Below are 22,367 nucleotides of genomic sequence, written 5' to 3'. Positions count from 1 at the left end.
GTCTTCAGTTTCTCCATCTTTAAAATGGGAAGGTTGGGCTCCCCAAAAGGTCTCTGTTCCATGATTTCACTCCTCCTTCTCCTGCTTCTCACCTCCTCTCATCACCATGGATGCTGCCATGTCCTACTCTGCTGTGTGACCTTGGAGAGGCTACTTTGCCTTTCTGAGCCTCAACTTCCTAATCTGTATAATGGGTAGAATAATGGCTACCAAACATAGTTGCTGAGAGGATTTAATCAGAGAACCCATGTGAATGGGTTAGCACCATGTCTGGCATATCATAAGAGCCTAATGATTGCCCAGTATCTTCCTTTTCTAAGTGTTGGGCTTCCACTTAGGGCCTGATAGGGTCATGTCCATAGAAGTCCTGAATCTTGAGTTCACATATCAAGTGTTGAGATTTGTAAGGCTGTGGAAACAAATGTGGGCACTGGGCCAGAATGCCTGGGCTTTGAAGTCCAACTCTGCCCTTTGCTAATTGTGTGGACATGGTAAATTACTTAATCACTTTGTTACCTTATCTCCCCACAAGTGGGGAGAATAACAGGAAGAATTGAATTAGGTAGTACACAGAAATCCTTTAGCCCAGTATCTGAAATGTGGTTAGTGCTCCAAAATGTTAGCTCTCATTGTCATGTTAGAATTGTCTTTTAAAAGTTGACTTAGAAAAGCTCATCGACATTCTCTTCTAGATAAAATTCCCAGAGTTTAGAATCCTTCCTTCCTTAGCTATTAATAGATCATCAGAGCTATTCAGTAAATATGAGAGTCAGTATGTGGGAAAGGAAGAGTGTCCGTCTCATTTTATAGGGTAAATTGAGGCTTTAAAAGAAGTGATTTGCCAAAGGCCATGGTTCTAACCTAACTACTCCTTGAGAATCAGATGGAGACTATAGACCCTCTCTGCAGAAAATGACACATTGTACACTCAGAACATTTTGCACAGTTCCTGGCAGTTTAAGGACCTCTTGAAGCTAAGGTGACCAGCTGATCCAGTTGTCTGGGATGTCCTGGTTTTAGCACATATCCTGGGAAATGCCTCAGTCCTAGACAAACCAGGATGGTTGATCACCCTACCTGAAGCCTACCTTGTGAGGGGTGCTGTGAACCCCAGGAGAAGATGACCTACTCTAGGACTTCTTAGGCAGGGCTGTAGGCCAGGCATCCTGATGCCCAGGGTGGCCTCTGGCCAGGGCTTTGTTTCTTGGTGAAGGCAATACCATAGTCCTCTGATTGAGGACAGGAGCTAGACTTTGTCACCCAGTTCTAGACTGGAGTTCCCTGAGGGTGCTCCAAATCTTCCTAACCTCTGTGTACTCTAGTGGTTACCATAAGGCCAGCACCTAATCACTGTTGAATGAATGCCAGGTTTTGTAAAATTTTCTGAATTAGAAAATATTGCTTTGTACTTTTTCTTTTTTATTGTGAGATTTAAATATATTGAATGTACCACAGGTTTGTTTGTTTGTTGTTTTTAAATCTATCTGCCTAAAAAAAAAAATCTATCTGACTGTTCATGGACACTTTTTTCTTTTTTTTTGGTTTCCAGTTTTAGGCTATTATGAATAAAGCTTCCATGAACATTATTGTACCAGGAAAAAAAAGAAAAAAGAAAATATTGCTTCCATTTGCAAAAGACAGAAATCCAACTCAATTTACTTAGGCAAAACCGAAAAAAAAAAAAAAAAAAGGAGGGGGTGATTTATTAGCTCATATAGCTGAGCAGTCCAGAGGGTGGAGCTAATTGCTAATTTCAGGTATATTTGGCTGCAGACCCTCAAACCGTCAGGAATCTCTCTCCATGTACCATTTGGCTCTGTTTTCTTCCTCGTTGGCCTCATCCTCAGGCAGGCTCTTCCTCTGGTGCCAAAGATGGCTGCCAGCAGGACCAATTTAGCAACCCCAGTGGAAGGAGAGCAACTTTCCCAGTTGTTCCAGCAGAAGTCCCAGGGTTGGCTTTGATTGGCTAGTTTGGGTCACATGCTCATCCCTGAACCAATCACTGTGACCAGGGAGATGGAGTGCTCTGAGTGGCTAGGGCTAAGTAGTGTGCCCATCTTGGAATGTAAGAATTGAAGGGTTGGGAGCTTGCACTCGTCTGAGCCACTTGGAGGACTCCTTCTCTAAATTAAGAAAAGAGGACAGGCAGAAGTCACAGAACGTGGTGAATGACAGTTCCCTGTTACACACTGTGACAAGTGGCCAGGGTGGAGGCAGGGAGCCCGGGACAGAGCCAAAGATGCACAGGGGTCTTGCGGTAGTCAGTGACCTGCTGGTGGTCTGTTGGGCGGCTGCTCCCCACAGGGACTCAGCCACCTGAGTAAGGCGCTGAAGAATGAACTAACCTCCCGTCTTTGCCCTCTGCTCTCTCCTGCGGGTACTTCAGGTTCCTCTGTGACCCAGTTGCTGGCCCGAGACATGGACAACGACCCCCTGGTGTTCGGCGTGTCTGGGGAGGAGGCCTCCCGCTTCTTTGCCGTGGAGCCTGACACGGGCGTGGTGTGGCTCCGGCAGCCGCTGGACAGAGAGGTATGACCCGCCGTGACCTCTGCCCCTGGCCTTCCCTAGGGAGGCAGAAGCACACATTGTGGGAGGATGGCTCGTCGTCTTCTGACCCTGAAGCAGCATCTTCCTGCCTGAATGGTGTCCCTCTTCCAAGGCCAGTGCTGATGTCTGGACTTGGGGTTAGAATAGGGTGGTTTGGGGTGTCTCCAAGTAAGGGGCAACGCTGGATAGGCAAGAGGGACAGTGACCTCGGGTTCCTCCCCTGTAGAATAGCGGCTCCACGGAGTGTGCACATCTACACCCCCCAACAAATGTTCCCCCAAAGGACGTTTTCCCGAGACACAGGAATTGATGGCGGTAGCCCTTAGCAGATTAAGGTAAGAGTTTGAACAAAACCCTACCCCCTGCTTTCTCCTCACACTGAAGTGGCCCCAGAGGTGATTTGCTCAAGATCACACAGCAATTTAGAGACAGAGCCCAGATTAGAACAAGATTCCTGACTTCTAATCTACTGCTCTTTTATGGGAAGGATCCATATTCTGAACCTAATTCCCCAACCCAGAAGGCAATGCTTATTCTTTAGGGAAGCCTTCAGATATCCAGTCCCAGACCAGCTCCTGGGGCAATGCTGGAGGGTCTCCACCACCAGGTAGGGCTCCGGACTCAGGGCCTCAGCTCTCCTCTCTAACTCTGACCTCCTCCCTCCCTCCGTTTTCTTTCAGACCAAGTCGGAGTTCACAGTGGAGTTCTCTGTCAGTGACCACCAGGGGGTGAGTGTCGCCTAAGGCCCCTGCTTCCCTGGAAGGCGGGGTTCCTGAGCCCTTGGGTAGAAAGAGGCTGGAGGCTGATGCCGATGCTAGCTCCCCACTCTTGTCTTGCCAGGTGATCACGCGGAAGGTGAACATCCAGGTCGGGGACGTGAATGACAACGCGCCCACATTTCATAATCAGCCCTACAGTGTCCGCATCCCTGAGGTAGGGGCCCCCAGGGTCACACTTGAGGGACATTGGGGGCCTGTTGCTCTGGGGCCACCTGGGAGGAGGCTGATGCTGGGAAAAGGGCAGTTCCAGCTCCTCCTCTCCTGCCCACACCTCAGCCCAGGCACCAGCTCTGGTCAGGTTGGTGACTGAGCCGGCGCCTCTGAGGGGGCCTGTCTGCTGGTTGGGGAGAGCTGGTTGGTGGGAGCCTTGTGCCTGAGAGAGGGCCTGCCTTGGATGAGCCCTCCCAACTCCAGCCAGAGTCAGGGACAGGACGGAGGTTGGGAGGGGCAGGTTGCACCTTTTTTCCATTTACAGCCGGTGCGGGCCTTGGGCAGGTAGGTTGGCAGGCCTAACCCCAGGCCTCCCAGCTTTGGCTAGAACAGATCCCCCAGGATGCAAGGTGCATGCAGTACCTGGAATGGGCTTTCTTTCTTGAACCCTGTGCTGTCTTGCTGGCCTTCGGCTGCTTTGGGTTGTCTGTGTACTCAGTGTATTTGCCAGAGTGCGTGTGGGTAAAACCAAGCCATTGCTGGTAATTGAAAAGTGCAAATTATTGCATTACGAACAGTTCGTTAATAAGCTGGCTGCTGGCTCCTGATGGCCCCGGGGTTCTCATTGCTTACTGTCCCTCTCCCCGGTGGCTGATGGCAGTCTTCTGGCCTGACAGCGATTCAAAGACCTTGAAGGTGGAGGGTAAAGAGCTTCTAACTGGGTGTCCCTCAGGCCTGCCCTTGGGGCTCTGGGTTGGGCGGCAGCAGTAAAGGTTTGGGATGGGAATGATGGGAGATGGAATCCACCGGGGAGAGGCAGCCTGGCATCATGGCATTGGAGTGCTAGCCCCTTTATGTTATAGGTCATTGGATCAGGAAACTGAAAGAGCTTTAGAAAATATCTATTCAGTTTATAGATGAGAAAAGTGAGGCTCAGTGTGGGAGAGTGACTTGCCCAAGGTCACACAGCTTTGACTTTGTGCCTCCTGACTCCCAGGGCAGCTTCAGATTCCTCAGGGATAAAGAAACCTGATCTCATGCCTCTAAGTTCCGGTTGCTGGCCCCCCTTACTCAGCTGTGAGCCAAGGGTCCTGTGCTTGTGCCAGACAGAGTGAGATAGGACAGATGTGCAGGTGGGACACACCAGAGGTACTCATGCCCTTCCCCTGATGGGGTGGGACATAGGGAGAGAGAGCCTGCAGTCCCGAGCATGAGGACACGGTGCCCTGAGCTGTGGCCAATGTGCCCAGAACTGCAGCTTGGCTCCGGGCCCCCGCTCATTTGGAAGTCTCCCTAATTTAATTAAGGGTCTCTACGTGCCAGCCTGCACTCCAGGCCCGGGCTCAGAAACCAAGGGCACAGCTCGGAGTTAATGAGCCTTGGACCCATTGCTCAGCTGCCATCCTGGCAGGCATGGCTGCCCTCTGCCTTCCCTCACAGGGGGCAGCAGACAGCAGCAATAGCAAGGGGATGAGGGGTCGCATCCCTGCTCCCCAGCCCTTGGGCCAGGGCCAGCCTTTTCCTCTCTCCCTTGCCAGGAGAAGATGTGACCTCCAACACCACCCTGTTGGAATCCCCCAGGATTCTCCAAAGGCCTCTGCCTCCAAGGAGAGAGCCTCTTCAGTCATTCGTTTATTTAACAAATATTTATTGAGTATCTGCTGTGGGCTTGGCGCTGTGCCAGGCTCTCACTGCACCGAGACCTGGGAGGCCAGAGGAATATATAATGAGGGGAGCCAGAACCAGAGGCCAGAGACCCCAGGCCTAGCCCCTGCTCTGCTCCCAGATTGCTGGGTCCATTTGGGCATGTCACTTAACCTCTCTGGGCCATGGTCCTCCTTATCTGATAAAAGCAGAGGACAGGTGGGATAAAATGGCCTGCCTCCTGCCCATCTGATGAGGAGACGGTAGGCCAAGAGGGGCCGGCTGGAAGGACACACAGTCCTTGAAAGAAGGCCTGTGTGGTTTACTAGCTTGCATGTAAACCTCCCTATCGGGTCACTTCGGTGGCCTGATACTCGATGCCCTGCTCAGGGCTGCTCCGTGTGGCCACTGGGGATATGGTGTCAGCTGGATGGAGGCCTGGCCCCTCCTGACCCGAGGTGGCTTGGCACTGACCAGCCCTGGCCAGGGGTGGTCACCTGAGCTAGAGCTTAGCTGCCTGGCTCAAGTCCCAGCTGGAGTACCAGGGAAGAGTCTGCTGGTCCTGGCCCAGAATTCAGGCAGGGGTCTCCTGCTTACATTGAAGTCACCCTGGAAACCCCAGGCCCTTGTCCTTGAGAAGCACAATTCAGTGAAAGAGGCCCTATGGATGTGAATAGGATGAGAATGCAAACCAGGGAGTCAGGGGGCACTGCAGACCCTGTGAGGCATCAGTCTTGAGGGGTTGCCAGAGTGATCAGAGAAATCTCAACAGGCTTCCAGGAGGAGGTGGGTTTCCAGGAGAAGCTCACCAAGGTGAGCAGCGGAGCTCCTGTGTTGTATGGTGGGAAGAGGGAGACTGGAGGTCAAGACATCTGGGTTCTAGTCCTGATTGTGCCAGCAACTGGCTGGGTGAGACTTTAGACCTGTCACTGCCCCTCTGCTGGCTTCAACTCCAACAGCTGTTAAACTGGGGAGTTGGGCCAGGCCCCTTCCAGGACTGACATGCTGTGATCTGAGGAGGAATCCCAGCAGGAGAGGCTCCTTTCTTATCCTCCAGTACTTCATTATTCCTTGAGGGCTGACAAAGACCTCCAGTGGCTGCCTCCATCCACTCAGCTCCTCTTTTGGTCGTCCTAGCCACCTGCACACCATCCCTAACCTTCCCAACCTCCACTCCCCCCAGCGCTAGGGACCCTGATAATGTTTGGGTCTGTTGTGTCCAAAACCCAGGGATAGGCATGGGGAACAAGTTACAGGGAGGTAAATCTAGGTCTACATATGGAAGAACTTTCTAATGAGACCCACCCCACAATCTACTCCCCTGCCCTGCTGAGGATGTACTGAGTTCCCCATCCCTGAAGTTATACAAGCAGAAGCAGGAGAACCCCGTGTTTCAGAAGCCATCTAGTACTGAGTGCCGGAGAGGTGATGAATCAGAGGCTCCCAAACATACCCCATCAGAATTTCCTGGGGGACTGTTAGGAGGCATATTCCCGGGCCCCTGCAATTCTTTTTTTTTTTAATTAATTAATTAATTAATTTGGCTGCGTTGGGTCTTCGTTGCTGCGCGCAGGCTTTCTCTAGATGCGGCGAGCAGGGGCTACTCTTCGTTGCGGTGCGCGGGCTTCTCATTGTGATGGCTTCTCTTGTTGCGGAGCACGGGCTCTAGGCACACGGGCTTCAGTATTTGTGGCACACAGGCTCAGTAGTTGTGGCTTGCGGGCTCTAGAGCGCAGGCTCAGTAGTTGTGGTGCACGGCTTAGTTGCTCTGCGGCATGTGGGATCTTCCCAGAGCAGGGCTCAAACCCGTGTCCCCTGCATTGGCAGGCAGATTCTTAACCACTGCGCCAACAGGGAAGTCCGCCCCTGCAATTCTGAATCAGTATTTGGGGGACAGCTGGCCCAGGAAGCTGCATTTTTAACTCCATGGTAACAGCAAGCCCTGGAGGATAATATCTGTGGCACTCCCCATCAGAGGGTTTCTGAGAGGTGCTGGGGTAGCCCATCTTTGAGGAGAACTTTCAACCTGTCAACAGCTGCCTAGAGACATCACCCATGGGGACCCACAACCTCAGGCCTGGAATAGGAGCAGATGGGAGGCGGGTCAAGACCAGGCACTGCCCCTTTCCTGGGAGAAGCTCACCCGCCCCCTGCCCACCCAGCCCTGCCCCCTCTCCCTCTGAAAGCCCCAGCCTAAGCCGGGCAGGTGTGTTTTGGTTTGTTTGTTCTTGGTGCCCCTCCTGCCCACCCCTCTCCCCTCACTAAGCTGTTCTACATGTAATTATCCATTTTATCAGGGTGAAAGGCCCTGCAATTCACTTGTCGAAGCCCTAACGAGGCAGCATGGATGCTTTCAAGTCCGTAAAGAAAAGGGAAATCCTGCTAGAATTGGCAACTTAATTCACCAAGCCAGCCTTGACAGACCTCATTAAGCCCCTGTGTATTCATTTCAGCCTAATGGCTGTCATGCTGACTGCTGTTTGATTTGCTGTAATAGACTTTTACGGCGTTCCAATTTGCTCAGACGTGTTTGCCTGTGTCTGTGCCCAGCGACGCTGCTCCAGCACCTCTGTTAGGGGTGCGTGCCCACCTCGCTGACCTTCAGCGCTGCCCCACCCCCTGTGTCCCTCCTCCCGGCCCCGCCCCTCAGCCCTCCAGCTGTGCCCTGGGGAGGTGACCCTAGGGCCTGGGTGTTTGGGCAGGAGGATGGCATGAGGTTAGAAGCCAGATGGTGCCAGGTGGCTCCTCAGGTCAAGGAGGGCCTCTGAAGTGTCAGGGATGGCCATGTCATTGAAGTTCTGAGAAGTTCAGCCTCCTTAGCTGGGCAGTGGAGGCTTTTATCCATCTGGCCTCAACCTACCTTTCTCAACTTATCTTCTGGTATTCCTCAACACGAATCCTCCTGTCAGCCAAGGGGCTGATCCAGTGCCTCTGAGCGTGTGTCTGTGACTCTCTCTTTTCTTCTAAAACACACTTTGTACTCTTCTAACTAGTACTGGAGTGTTTTCTTTCTTCTCTCAGCCTAACTCTATTCTGCCTATTCTTCAAAGCCCAAATCTGATCCGCTGTGCTTTGATCCACTCAAATCGTTTGAAATGAACACAAACATTTGTTGAACAGCTATGGAGCAGGGCCCAGGGGTTTTCAGCTGGCTTGGATGTGCAAGCTAGAAAAAACAGACTCTACTGTTTGCCAGCTGTACAACTTTGGAAGGAATCTAACCTTTATGGAGCTCAGTTTTCTTGTCTATAAGATGGGCAACAATATTTGCCTTGTGGGGTTATTGTGAGAGCTATAATAAGGCAGGTAGGAGAAGCCCTTAGCCCAGTTTGTGGCTCATAATACATGTTAGCCACACCATAAACTACAGAATTGAGCCACACTCAGTCACCGTAAACTACTGGTGTTTGAGACCAGGGTCTTTGTGCTCAGGGAAGGTAATTTTACAGAGAGAAAAACAAGTAAGTAGATGTCTAACTACGTCTAAATGTATTAAATGCTATGGTAGCTTAGAATGTGCAAAGTAGGGTGCAAGGCATAGACCTATGGAGGGGACTGTGGAAGGAGTGACCTGGTCTATATATGGGGGCTATTTGTTTGGGACCTTAGAGGATGAGTAGGAGTTTGTTAGTCAGAGAAGCAGATTATGTTGTCTCTGAATATCAGTACTTTCTGTGATCCTTTAGCTTCTTTTCATATATTGGAATTTCCCAAAGAGGGACATGAGCTCTAACTCCTGACCAGAGATCCTGCTGAGGCGAGACAGTGACTGTATAGGTGTGTGTGTCCCTTGCAGGTGCCCGCTGTTACCTTGTAGAAACAAAGCCAGGCTGGAAGTGGGCCTGGGCCCTCTGGGTCCCTCCCCAGTTTCTGTGATGGACAGGTCCTGCATAGATCTTTGTCACCCCTGGCTTCGGGTGACCAGCTGTAAGGTGGGGATGAGGCTAGAAGTGGGGACGGGTGGTACTGGGACCTGAGAGTCCTTGCCTGAGCCTCAAAGCTGGCTGGGGACAGGATCGGAGCCAGAACCCGGGGCTCCTGGCGCTGGGTCCCACTAGGCCACACCATCTCTCCATGTCACTTAATAAAGACAAATGAAAGTTACTCCTTGTATATCCTTACTAGAGATGGGAAAACAGGGAGAAGAGTATTCCTGTCAATCTTTTGTCAATGAAACAAAGTAAATAATTCATTTCTCTAATGATAATAATAATTTGATGTTTTGTTGTAATTCAGAGCTTCCTATGTGCCCAATGCCATACTTCCAGTGTGGGAGCTCACTGAGTCCTCACCTCATGGGGTAGCCGCTCATGTTGGCATTCTACAGATGTGGACGGGGAAGTAGAGAGGTTGTATAAGTTGCCCAAAGCTAGGCAAGGATGGAGCCAGGATTCAGAGACAAGTCTGGTTATGGGTTCTTTGGCAGGTAGCTTCAATTCTACCTGCAAAATGGAAATAATTATATTGCCTTGCAAGATTGTTGTGAGGATTAAAGTGTATGGGACCATGTAAGAGAAGTACTTAGCATAGAGCCCAGTGTAAATGCCCAATAAATGCTCATGGTCGTAGTTGTTGTTTGTATGTCCGTCTCTCCCGTCAGACAGAACAGGAACAGAGCTTGGTCACCTGTGCGTCCTCAGCACCCAGTCTAGGACCTGTCCCTTGGACGTGAACTTCACGAATGGGCAGAGCCCTTTTGCTTCCTGTGCCTCTTGGGTGGCTGGAAGGACAGCAGGAGCATTTATGCAAAGAGCTCGTTGCTGGTGCTCACTGATGCCCTCTGTTGCCTGCCAATTCCTGAATCTCAGCCATGCCATCCCATGTGCCGTGGGCATGTGGGGAGCCCGGAGTGGCCCAGAGCCTGAGGAGGTGGACTTGCCAAACTTACTAGCACCCACTGGGCCCTACAGCAGTGCCCCCAGCTGCCCTCCTCAAGGAGTGCCCATCAGATGCTGAATGATTTATAAACTGCATCCCCAGGTTGCAGAGAGAGATGGGGGGGTGAGGGGGACTTCCACTGGCTTGTGCCTGCCGTCCCCCCTGAGGTGTCAGCTCTGCTCATGAGAGTGTCATCTCCCACGCCAGGAGAGGCAGACCCTTGACAGGCCATATTAATTTATACCTCGGGGCCACGGTGCCCGGGGGCCCCCTCTGCATCTATAACCACCTGCCTATTGATCTGGGAGAGGGAGGCCAATAAATCATTTCAGGGGCTCTGGATCCTGCTGGCCAGAGTCAGAGTAGTTTGTTCTAGCCAGGTGGCAACCCTGGGCCATGTCTCTCTGTCCCTCGGTGAGCAGCCGGTGCCTGTGCCTTTTCTGGTCTCCCCCTGCTATCAGCACAGTGACGGATACCTGGAACCCCTCTTTTCTCCCAGCAGGCGGGTGTCTCAGCCTGCATCAGCAAGGACAGTGAGCTTTGGGCTTGTAGCAATGAAGATATGCATATGGGCAAAGCAATAGGGCTGCCTATTTCTACAGTCTTGTGGTGGGGTATGTGTGCACTTATTTAAGTAATGTCTTCTCTATGTCCTAGTGTTTTCACTGTCTTTCATTTGTCCTCATGACAACTCTGTAAGTCAGGGGAAAGTTATTCTTCCCATTTTCAAGATGAGAGAAATTGAGGCCAGTACAAGATGACTGCTTTCCCTAAGTCCCCTGGCATCAGATATGCTTGCAACTAGAGCCATAGTCTTTCTCTCTCTCATTTTTCAACATCTTTGCATGGGTCTTTTTGCAACTTTGCCATGACCTGCTGTGGTTTGCCAAATGTTGCCCAGGGAGACGAGCTGGGGACTCTGGGCTCCGAGCACAGGCTTCCTCCCATCCAGGGCTGGATGCTGTCACACAGCCCCATGCACAGGCTATGGGAGTTCAGTGGAGAAGTTTCACTCAGAGCCCACTGCCCACTGTCTGCAGTGAGGACCATCCTCAATGGTCAGGACCCAGCCATGGTCATAGCGATGCCCCTTCCGTGTGACCTGCAGGGTTAGTGTGCGCCCAGAGGTAGCCTCCAAGATTTCAGTCCCCAAATGTGAATGCAACACATTTTCGTGAGAAGTCAGAGACCCACACATGGGTAAATGCCAGGCTGCTCAGCCTGCCCGCAGGGAAGAGTCAACATCTTTCTGCCACCTCCTCCTTGGTCTTGGGTGCCCAGGAGGGAGTAAATGGAGTCCCACAAAACCCAGGCCCAGAGAGCTCAGCCTAGCTACACAGTCCGAAGCTCCTTGCTCCCTCCTCCGCCCTGTGGAGTGAAACCCAGGACCCCCATCCCCCGAGATCCCTGTGGCAGCTCCTTCCATGCCCGTGGGGCGTGGCCAGGGCTGTGGGCACCCACCACCCCCCTCAACACAAGGAAAGAGGACAGTGTGGCAGCAGGAAACGGAAGGAGCCCAGATGTGATTGAAATTATTATTTTGTCTGAATGGTAATAATGTTTTTAATTACGTCGGTTTCCACACCGATTCTCTCTGGGAGTCTTTGGGGGCCCATATAATTCCATTGCAATGACTACAGGACCCCCTGCCATGAATATGAAGCAGGGGACTGTGTGTGGAGCCCAGCTCATGTGCATTAGGGATTCTCTGGCACGTGCCGGGATACCTTTTATTGTGCCCCCCGCCCTTTAAATAAAGAACCTCTAAATGGAAGGAGATGATAGCTGCCTGCTGGAGATGTTCCTGCAGCATTGCTGGGCTGTCAGCCTCGTGCGCCGGAGTCCATCTGGCGTCTTTCATCTCCCTTTCTCTTTACTGTTCTCCTCTCCCCCGTGGTGGGGCCCTGTTGGAGGAAGGGTGTAAAACTCCTGCCTGCACCCCTTTTCCTCCAGGCAGTGAGGTTTCCTTAGATCTTGGGTGGGAGAACAGGTTTAGGAAACAGAGGGTTGAAGAAGGTCCCTTGTGCATCCAGGAGCAGCTGTGGCTTCACTGCATCGTGAGAACCTGAGCCCCATCTGTGACACAGGGACCCTGGTCCCTACTGCAACACTGTGATGGAGGCAGACACACATGGGCTCTCACTCCACACTGGGAGGCCGTGAACAAGGGGTTTAGCCTCCTGGAGCCTCTGTTTCTTCATCTATAAAATAGGGATACATTGAGGTTGTTGTGACAGTTCAATGAGAGCATGTGTATGAAGCAGCACATCCACAGGGTAGCTGATCGGCATTCCTATTGTTCTGAAAAGTTCCCAGAGAACTTCAGGAAAGTTGCTTAGAAGGCCAAGGAGCTCGACAGGTAGGCTCCGTTGCTGTGGACTGATTGGTTGATATTGGGGTGTTAGTGGACAAGAAACTTACAGTCCAGTGGGAGACAGGAAACATGAGGAAAACATGAAACAAAGATGTGACAAGGAAAAAATGGAAACAGAGTCACCTAGAAATAACTAGTAATAGGCAGAGAGCATTTCAAGTAGACTCCTTGAAACCAGCACCAGAAGGACCGTCGAGGTGACTCCATCCCACCACACATTCTGTAGAGATCAACAAAGCCAGAGAGGGTCAAAGATTTGCCCAAGGTCACCTGGTAAATCAGTGGCAAACCACTGAAGACCTAACGTAACCAGGGAAGATGCTCAGGGAGACGGTTTCCAGACCCGTGGTGAGACTGAGTGCATCCCTGGGTGGAGGCGCAGCGCCGTTCTCCGAGGTGGATGTCCAGAGCTGGGCTGGGGGCCCAGCGGGTGCTGCCTCCCGGACTTCCATAGCACCCCACACCCCAGGAGCCGTGGCCTGGCAATCTGCCTTCTCGATGAAAAGCCCACTTGAGGGTGTGGACCGACCACACGCGGTCCTGCCTTTCCTCTTCTCAGAAATTGCTCTGTGATTTTCGTCTCAGCCCCTCTACTTACCGTAACAAGTTCGGATATTGTCAAAATGGCTTGGGGACAGGCCAGGCAGCCCCCCATAACATTGAGGGCCCACACAGTAAGCTTGTTGTGATGCGTTCGCAGACTGCCTGACCCACCTTGTTTTCTACCAGAAAAGGAGAGAAAGAGAAAGAGGGAGAGAGGTCTCCGGTGATGGAATTATTATAATTTCTCTGATTCCTTAGCAGCCTTTAATTACTTTGCAACTTTGTGGTGCTGGCTGGAAGCTGGGAGGGGCTGAGTTCTCCCTCTTTATAATAACCTTAAGTAGAAGCCTCCTGTCCGTCTATTAAAAAGCCCGCTCTTCTCTCCAGATGTGATAATGCGCCTGAGAGATTTCACCCGGGCGTAATCACTAGGTGCAATGCAATCGTCCCCGCTCGCTGTCTTCACCATCCACTGGCCAGCCCGCCTCCCCGGTGTGGGGTACTGCCAGCCACACAGAGCCGAATGCCTGGTCACGTCCTTGTCCAGGAGGGTCACAGGCTCAGGCTGTCCCCTCTCGCAGTCCTGCCCCCGAGAGAGGGAAGGGGCTTGGAGGCCTTTTCCACTGACCCTTCCCCTCTCGCTATCTCCCAGTGTGAGCCCAGCTGTGCCTCCCACCATTCTTAGCACAAACCCTACGTTGAAATCCATTCCATTTGCATGAGGCTTTACTCTCCCAGCTTTCTTGTCCTCTCTGTCCTGGATCCTCACTACAGGGTGGTCACTTTCCTGCCGCCCTGCCTTTGTTCATGTTGTGCCCTCCCCCGAGATGCTCTCACCCAAACCCACTGCACCGTCTTCCTTCCTACTATTTAACCAGACCCTAATCTTCCTTCCTCAGAGCAAGCCGGTGGGGGAGGGCGGGGGAGGTTGGTCCTCTCTGTCACCATTTACAGATAAGCAAGCCAAGTATTAGAGGAGTTGGAAGACTTGCCCGGGTTATTCCGTTTGGAGGTGGCCCACTGGGATCATACTTAGGCCCTTCACTTGGTCTTCTCCACTGGACTTGAAGGCACAGGCCTCTCTTAGTCCCTGCCCTTGGAATTGCTCCTACACCCATTCCGTGCATCCTGGCTTCTAAACCCCACTCCTGGGCCAACCCTCTGCCTCCTAACCTTGGCCTGGCCTTTCCTTCCTGGGGTGGCCCCAGGGCCCCTCATGGGCAAGAGAGGCCAACCAGTCCCAGGTCTGGGTGCTGAGTCTTCCTCGGGCGGGCTCAGCCGGTGGGCAGCCCCTCCTGTCTTGTCACCTGTCCGTGCAGCTCAGCAAGTTAAAGTGGGGAGAGCTCTAGCCTGGAGTGGACAGGAACCCCACCACCTGTGGCTGGGTGAGTTGCTTCCCCCTTCCAGGGCTCAATTTTCCCCTCTGTTAAATGGGACTGTTAGTCCTGAGCCTGTCCAATCCATAGTGGGCGTCAAGGTCAGGATGGACAGGAAGGCCCTGAACTTAAAGCCTCATGCAACTGGGACAGATTAACCCCTGGGGTATTTTCTCCAGCGGCCCTGCAGGCTTCGTGAGTTTTCTTTTCTTTTCTCTTCTCTTTTCTTTTCTTCCCTCCCTTCCTTCCTTCCTTTCTTTTCTTCCTTTTTTTTGAGTCTACGTGTTACCTAAGCGTACATATAGAGACGTGAACAATCGTAAGTGTTCATAAGTTTATGAGTTAATTGCGAAGTGAACATATTTGTGTTACCACATCTGGATCAAGAAACAGAACCTCTCCAGCTCCGAGAAGCCCCCTTGTGACTTTTCCAGTCCTTCCTCCTCCCTCCAGAAAGTAAGCACTGTCCTGGCTTCTAACCCCATGGATTACTTTTGTGCGTTTTCATTTTATGGTATACATTCTATTAGGTTTTGATCATCACCTAAGACCCGGGGTAGAGGCAGCCAGCTTCGTCTCAGAGGTCACTTCCCACAGTTGTTAGGTTAATGGTTTGAATCTTGGTCTCACAACTTATATCTGTGAGTCCCTAGGAAACTTCCTGCCTCTGATTAAATGGGTGTGGTGCTGATGCAGGGTCGCCACTGTGCAGGTGACATGAGATGATGCATGTGCAGGGCTCAGCCTACAGCCCACACACGGCAAGGCTGAAAGGACTATCACCTGTGGGCATCACCTCTAGGCAGCCCCTCCCTAGTCGGGGGTCATCTGTGCAGGTGGATATGGAGCTGCCTGAGTGCTAGGGCAGGAGGCTGCACGAGAAACTAAATGGAGTGGTTGAAACTTGGGTTGAGAGGAAGGGGAAGGGAAAAAAGGATGTGGGCCCCTTCCCTCATACAGTCTCCTTCGATCCTCATAGAAGTCTTTCACCTGGTAAGAAGGGTGTGCTTGTCCTCATATTATAGCTGGAGAAATGGGCCCAGAGAGGTTAAGTGACTTGCCCAAGGCTACACAGCTAGTCCCAGATGCTGTCCTCTCTGTAACTGCCCCCCAAAGTGAGTCCAAATGCATTTTACCCCCAGCGTATCCACTTGGGGTTTGGGGTTTATTGTAAGCCTGCCGGCTTCTGAGAGGCCAGCCTTGGGTCTGGAGAAGGTGGACGGGGGGGAGGTGTTTGGTTGAAGTGACTTTTATTGAGTTCCGGCACCTTCAGGCTTCCACAAAGCTGCAGCTCCTACCAGCAACCCAGTCTCAGGCCTGCGTGAGAAAACACAAAAATCTTTACAGGCTTCTTAGCAGCTTGAAGTGATTGTTGTTTTTTTTTTCCCTTCTCTATTCAGGCCTGGGGCAGGGCCAGGGCAACGGGAGAGGAATAATAAATCTCCCAAAGCACTGTCTTTCTTCCCACCTCTCCAAACCATCAGATTCCCCAAACTCAGGGGCCACGAGACCTTTTAAAAAAACAACAAAAAATCCACCCAACACAGCCCAAAAGATGGAGATGGAGGGAAATGCAACAGCAGGTATTGGGGCGGAAAGCCCTAAATGGTGTGGAAGTAATGCCTAAAGTGTGCTGGCGATTACAGACATTTCCACGGAGCCACGCTCGAGCTGCACGGGTCGGTGACAGCAGCCGTGGGGAAACAAATAAGTGAGCAAGCCTGGGAGATGCCATTAACTGTTGCTGTGCAGGAGGGAGGTTTGGGGCAGGTCACTGGTGAGGAAGGAAGGAAGGTAGACAGGCTCCTGCATTCATTCTTCCATCCATCCATTCATTCAATTGTACTGAGTCCCTGTGATGTGCAAGGGATGTCACTAAAACCTTTCTGTGGTGTTCTGAGGATGGTGACCAGAATCCCACCAAGCTGGCAGGGTCTGGCCCCAGCCCCTTCTTCACCTCCCCTTGGCTCTGTGCTTTCTTGTGCCTTTACCTTCTTTCTGGTGCCCGAGGGCATTGTGCCACAGAGCCTTTGCACGGCTGTTCACTCCCCCCTTTTCATGCACCATTCCTGGTGTGCTCTGTTCCCAAGGCCTGATGCTGAAGGCAGCTCAGAAGTGCTGGCGAGTCCCCCACCAAGGCCTTCAGAGAAGGGTTGAGCCTGGTCTCACCGGAGTTTGCAGGCAGCAGTGGGAAATGAGGGCACCTCACTCAGGGATGTTGGAGGAAAGGGTGTCATCTAATGGGACTGGGGTATGGTAGGTAGAAGAGTAGCCCCAAAGATGTCCACATCCTAATCACAGGAACCTGGGACTATGTTACCTCACGTGGCAAAAGGGATTTTGCAGGTGTGATGAAGTTATGGGCCTTCATGGGGAGATATCTGGCTGATCTGTGTGGTCCCACTGTAATCACAAGGGTCCTTATAAGACGGAGGTAGGAGAATCAGAGGAGATGTGACCATGGAATCAGAGGTCAGAGAGAGAGATTTGAAGTTGTTATGCTGCTGGTCTGACCAAGGAAGAAGAGGCCATGAGCCAAGGAATGAGTGTGGCCGCTAGAAGCTGGAAAAGGCATGGAAACAGATTCTCCCCCTGGAGCCTCCAGAAGAAACACAGGCCTGTTAACCACTTGATTTTAGTCCAGTAAGACCCATTTTGGACTTCTGGCCCCCAGAACTGTAAGATGATAAACTTGTATTGTTTTAAGCCACTAAGTGGGACTTTGTTTCAGCAGAGGTAGGAGACAGATACAGGTGCTTTGAAGGCAGAGCAGTAGGGCACGCATTCTACAGCACACCCCTCCAACACCCCCAAACTCTACTTCACTTGCTCCTTTGGGGCCCTTCAGGCAGGAGGATATGTGTACCCAGAGGTGGGTTGTCTGGACGTAGGTGTGAGGCTGGTGGTTGTTAGGGATGATCCATGAGGGCCAGCCATGGGGCAGGGGCACCCAGAGCTGGGGAGGGCCCATGGCTGGGAAGAAGCCTTGTAGAAACCAGGTGGGGTGAGGTGGGAGAGCCTAAGAGCCCATTCTGTGGGCATAGAGAAAGGGAGAGCTTGCAGATGAGGGGGTGGAGCGTTGTGTTGAGAAGTGCTGCATCCAAGAACTGGCTGCCATGCTCCTGGGACCCCAGGAAGACCTCCCCATTGCCCAGAGGAGGGCTTAGCAGGTGCTTGAGTGCTGGAGACCCTCCTGGAAAGCTTGACCTCTTGGCACGAATGAGCCCAGAGACAGAGATAGAGGAGTTTCTTCTTGACTTACTACCAGAGCAGTAATGGGATGCGGAAGTGTTGGTCCCATGCACCTGACCCCACCCTCATTCATTTATTCACTCATTCATCAAACTTGCTGGATGCCAAGTCCATGCTGGGCCCTGGGGACACAAGAGGAGTGAGATATTGTCCCTGGCCTCCAGGAGATCCCGGCTGGGTCCTGCTCACCCACAGTGGCACCTTTAAAGCAGGGCGGAAGGCCAGTGCTTGAGGACTCGGGCAGCCACCACCCAAAGCTTGGCCCCCTCTGGATTGCTGATGGGTGGAATAGGGCAGTCACCCATCCCAGCTTTAGTGCTACGGGAAAGCTGGGCCCCGCTGCCCACCCCCCGCCCCCGCTGCCCCCCTCCTAACTCCCAAGTCCCTTGTGGCATGTGGCATGAATGGAGATCAAGCATGTCTCCCTCCAGGCAGCAGAATTGGACACACGAACTCTAAATGAGCTTGGCAAATTGGTTCTCTCTGCTCTGTCCTTCCCCTCCACCACCCGGCCCTGCAGCAGCCTGGGTCACCTGTGGGAGTTCTCAGTCTGGGCTGGGGAGGGAGGGAGCAGGGACTGGTTTGGGTCTGAGGCCAAGAGAGGCTTCCCCCGCATCTGGGCTCCCCATCTTCTTCCTTATATCTGAGGTGAGTGTAGACCCCACAAGATAGAAAAGGCCCTTCTGGATTCAGGGGCATTACTGAGGAAGGGACAGGGCACCAGGCCCCTAGCAGGCCTGGCATGGGCTCAGTGACCTTGCCTTCCTCCCACCTCCTGTTCCAGCTTCTGTTTATACCACTTGTCGCATGTGTGGGTTCTCCTGGTCCCAAGTCCCAGGATTCATGAACTGATTAAAGATGGGATCTGTATCTTATAATTCCTTGAACCCATAAGGGCCAGAGGTACTGGGCATGAGGAAAGCACTGAATAACAGCAGTAATAACAATAATGGAGACTGTACATGCATTCACTTGGTACTTTTTATCGCCCATCTGTGGTGTAGGTATTGGGATTATCCCCACTTTTAAGGTGGGGAATCTGAGGCTCAGAGAGGTTAAGTCAGTTGCTGAGCTGGGATGTGAACACAGCTGGTGCACCTCCAGGTCCCCCACCCAGGCTGTGCTGCCTCTGTTGACAGTGGGTCGGGAGGCGGGGCCGTGGAGGTGTTCGTGGCGTGCGTGCCCGGATTCTCAGAGGACCCAGCAGACGGCGGACCACTGTGAGAGGGGTGCTAGGCTCCTGGGCATGACTTCCAGGCTGAGGCTCCTGGCAGCCCTCTCGAGGTCTCCCCCCATCCTCCTCTCTCCAGACGGTGCCCAGTGCCGTGGCCAGCATGGGATAGCGAGAGGGTGGGATGCCGCTCCCAGTCCTAGAGAGCCCAGCTGGGCAGCGCGTTCCTGGAGAGATACCTTCCCACCCCTGCACCAGGACACGCATGCGTGCACACACCTCAGGCATGACGTCCGCCCTGCCTCCTTCTGTCCCATGTGTCTCCCTCACGGGTCAGTGCCCCGGAGCGGTAAATCATGAGCCAATTGGCCACAGCCAGTGGGAGGCCAGGAGGACACGGGGAGGGGACGCTGCCATCAAGGCCATTAGCACCGAGCTGGCCAGGCAGACGAAAAGCACAGCTGGGTGGGAGAGGGTGGGCCAGACCTCTTCCTCTGGGCACTGTTCTGGAGCCCTCCAAGGTGTGACATGGGGTGGGGCACGAGCATGGAACGTGTGTGCTCACGAGTTCACTGAGTGTGCAGGATTCATGGTATAGACCCTTGGTTGTGCCTCCCCCGTGAAAACAGTCTTCAGATGGGGACAGTCACATCATACTAAGGGAGTGGAGATAAGCTCCTTCCTGCCTAGATTCTTTGGACTGGAGCAGACCTCACCCCCACTCCACACCCCTCACCTCCCATGGCAGCAGTGTATCTTAAAGGAACACCAGACTGAGATTCTTCCTCATGTCTTTGGGCCTCTCCTTCCATCTCCTCGGGCCTCAGTTTACCCATCTATGCAGTGGGGTTAATACCCTTAGCTCTAGCTAACTTCCTAACTAGTCAGCGTTGTTGTTAAGACACAGATGAGCCAATGGGTATGAAATGACATGAAGACTAGACCCCAGCTCCCCAGGTTGTGGACCAGCTGAATTATGCCATCATGCCGTGGCACTCAGAGGGGTCTGGGTGGCATTCCTGCCCCTAGAAGGATAAAGTAGAATGAGTGTTGTGACAGCGAAGACCTGGGGCACTGGTCTGGGGCACGTCACTCCCTGCTGCCTCCCTGGACATGGGTCTCAGTGTTCTCTCCCCAGGGCCGAGAGTTGTTCAGGCCTAATAGTTGATGAGCAGAGGCAGGGCATGTGTTGTCGGTAAACTGAGGCCCTGGACCTCAGTGTCCTCTCTGTGCAGCCGGTGCCTTGGGACGGGTCCCTTCCCATCGTCTCCCCTGGGGGGCTGTTAGGCGGGCAGGCCCGTCCCTTCTGCATGGCTGGCCTTGCATCCGGCCTGTGGCAGACACGGCTTTTTTGTTTTTGGTTAAAAAACCTCACTGGAGCGTTATGATATTGGAATGTGAAGGGTAATTGAGCTGAAAGCTATTCTCTTCCTGCAACCGGCGCGTCAGGAGTGATTGAGGCACGCGGGCCTGCACACCAGCCTGGAAATCCTGGTGAAAGGCCTGTGCAGAGATGGGGGGGGAGATGCATGGAGTGGAGCCAGGCCCCCAGAACCCTGGTTCCCCACCCCAGGGGTCCAGGCCTGCCCTGAAATGTGTCCCCCTGGGACTCTGAGCTGCCAGGCTGGGCCTCCACCTACGTGGAACAGATATCTGAGGTCCCCGGTGTGCTGGTACTACGTGGAGGGGCCCTGGTGACAGGTCTTGAGGAGGGGGCTGGGCACTGGACTGAAACAAGCAGAACAAGTTGGTGCCTGCGTCCTCTGCCCCCTCCTGCTTGCTTTGTCTTCTCCTGCCCCTACTCTGTAGAGGGTCTCTTTCTCTGCTTTCTGCATCTCTCTCTCTCTCTCTGCCCTATCTCTGCCAGTGTTTGGACAACCCCAGTGTTTTCTAAGCCATTTTACTGCACAGTTGAATCACCTGAGGGTCTTGTTGAAATGCAGACCCTGATTCAGGAGGCCTGGGATGGGGCCTGAGACTGTGTTTCCACCAAAAGCTCCCATGGGATGCCAGTGCTGCTGGTCCCCAACCTCACTTTGAGGAGGAAAGTTCTAGGAAGCAGCCAGGGCCAAGCCAGAGTGACCCAGATTCTCAATGTAGGGTTCAGATGTAAGGAGACTCCCAGGGGGGCTGCAGGGCTGCCCTCTATGGTTGTGCAGGTGGTGCACTGAGCAAGCCGGAGAGTGCTGGTAAAGGCAGCCCAGGGCTGCTCATGAAGCCGTGTACCTGGAGCTGGTGGCGTTGCCTGGAGAAGGAAGCACGTTTTTCTTGGCACAGTAGGCCAGTACAGGCTGTGTTCTCACAGGGCACTCCGAAGGGCAATCTTTTTCTAATTTTGCACACAGGCATCAAACAGGCTTGCCCCCGAACTCCAGGCTGTCACTTTGTGCCTGCTTCTGCATCCCCTTGTTCCTCCTCCCTCACACTGCCCAATCTCACAGCTTCTCCTGCAGAGTATGGAAGTCTGGGGAGAAGGGAACTAGAGTGTATCATGCTTATACGTCAAGACCCAGATTCTCCCTTCAGTCACTCCAGCCCCTCCTGGGTACAGAGAGTGGGCTTGGGGCTTGCTGAGCCCCAGAAGCCTAGGAAACAGGCCCTTTCCTGCCTCCTGCCCCCTTCCTTGCCCACAGAGTTCAGCTGGAAGGGTTAGGCTAGGACAGTCCCTCTCTCTCAACCGGGGAGAGGGACCAGATCTGCTGCAGAGAGGGGTTATCCTTGAGGAAAGATACTCAGTCCCCCCACCAAACCCGGCCTACACACCCCACCCCAGCATATACACACACACACGCACACACACACACACACACACACACACGTACACACAACAAACTTGGTCTCTCTGCCTGGCCCGTTATTGATTGCCATGAAGGCTGAGCTGAATGGGTCCCATAAATATGTGCTCTGGCAGCTCCAAGGAGCCGGGGCTTGTGCTGGGACGCTGCAGCTTATCTCTCTCAGCCAGGCTTTCCCTGCACAGGACTCCACTGGCATCTAATGAGCCCTCCTCGGGGACTTCTGGGCCTGTGTGCCAGGCCCGGCGAGGGCAGACAGGCCCAGCCCTTCCCGGCTCTGCCCTGCTAGCTCCCAACTGAGTTCAGGTTTTCCTCTTACCCTGCCGATGCCCGCAGCCGGGGTGGAGTGGAGCCACAGTCACAGGACAGGCCTCTACAGCAGGCTGCCACGCCCCCTGGGCCTGAAGCCCCCTCCCCCTTTCTGCTTCAGACCTCACTTCCCTCACCCCGCAGCACTGCTGTGCCAAGGACTGCATAGGATAGCCTTGTCATTCTTCTTGCCTGCTTGGCGTGTTATCAGCGGGCAGGTGTGCAAGGCAGAGTCCCTGGTGGTCTCGCAGGTGGGTCACCTCTTCTCTTTCTCCCTCTTTCCCAAGCACCTACCTTCCTGACAGCCTCTCATCTCACACCCCCCACCCCCGACTTTGCATTCACAGCCCCTGTGACCATCACAAGAGGAAAGAGTCTGAATGCTTATTTTTTCCACCTCTCTGTCCCACCAATAAATAGAGTAAAACACACAGTTAATGCTTACCGGACAGCTAATGCTTATCAAACAGGTCCTGTGTGCTAGAAACTGTGTTCAGCACTTTCTAGACATCATTGCATTCTTAGACCACTTTGGAGAAAAGTGTGTTC

The 22,367-nt window shown here is 53.1% G+C and overlaps 1 protein-coding gene across 1 annotated transcript in view; it reads left to right on the top strand.

The window, feature by feature from the left end:
- CDH23 (cadherin related 23) overlaps positions 1 to 22,367 on the top strand; it is a 428,638-nt gene that overhangs the window by 99,483 nt on the left and 306,788 nt on the right. The window contains exons 4-6 of the mRNA XM_061181180.1: positions 2,387 to 2,529; positions 3,228 to 3,275; positions 3,388 to 3,480. Of these exons, the coding sequence (XP_061037163.1) occupies positions 2,387 to 2,529; positions 3,228 to 3,275; positions 3,388 to 3,480 (284 nt within the window). The remainder of the gene's footprint in view (positions 1 to 2,386; positions 2,530 to 3,227; positions 3,276 to 3,387; positions 3,481 to 22,367) is intronic.

This window comes from Eubalaena glacialis, chromosome 1 (genome assembly GCF_028564815.1).
Source record: "Eubalaena glacialis isolate mEubGla1 chromosome 1, mEubGla1.1.hap2.+ XY, whole genome shotgun sequence".
Classification (NCBI taxonomy): domain Eukaryota; kingdom Metazoa; phylum Chordata; class Mammalia; order Artiodactyla; family Balaenidae; genus Eubalaena; species Eubalaena glacialis.
This window is presented reverse-complemented; position numbering and strand designations above follow the sequence as displayed.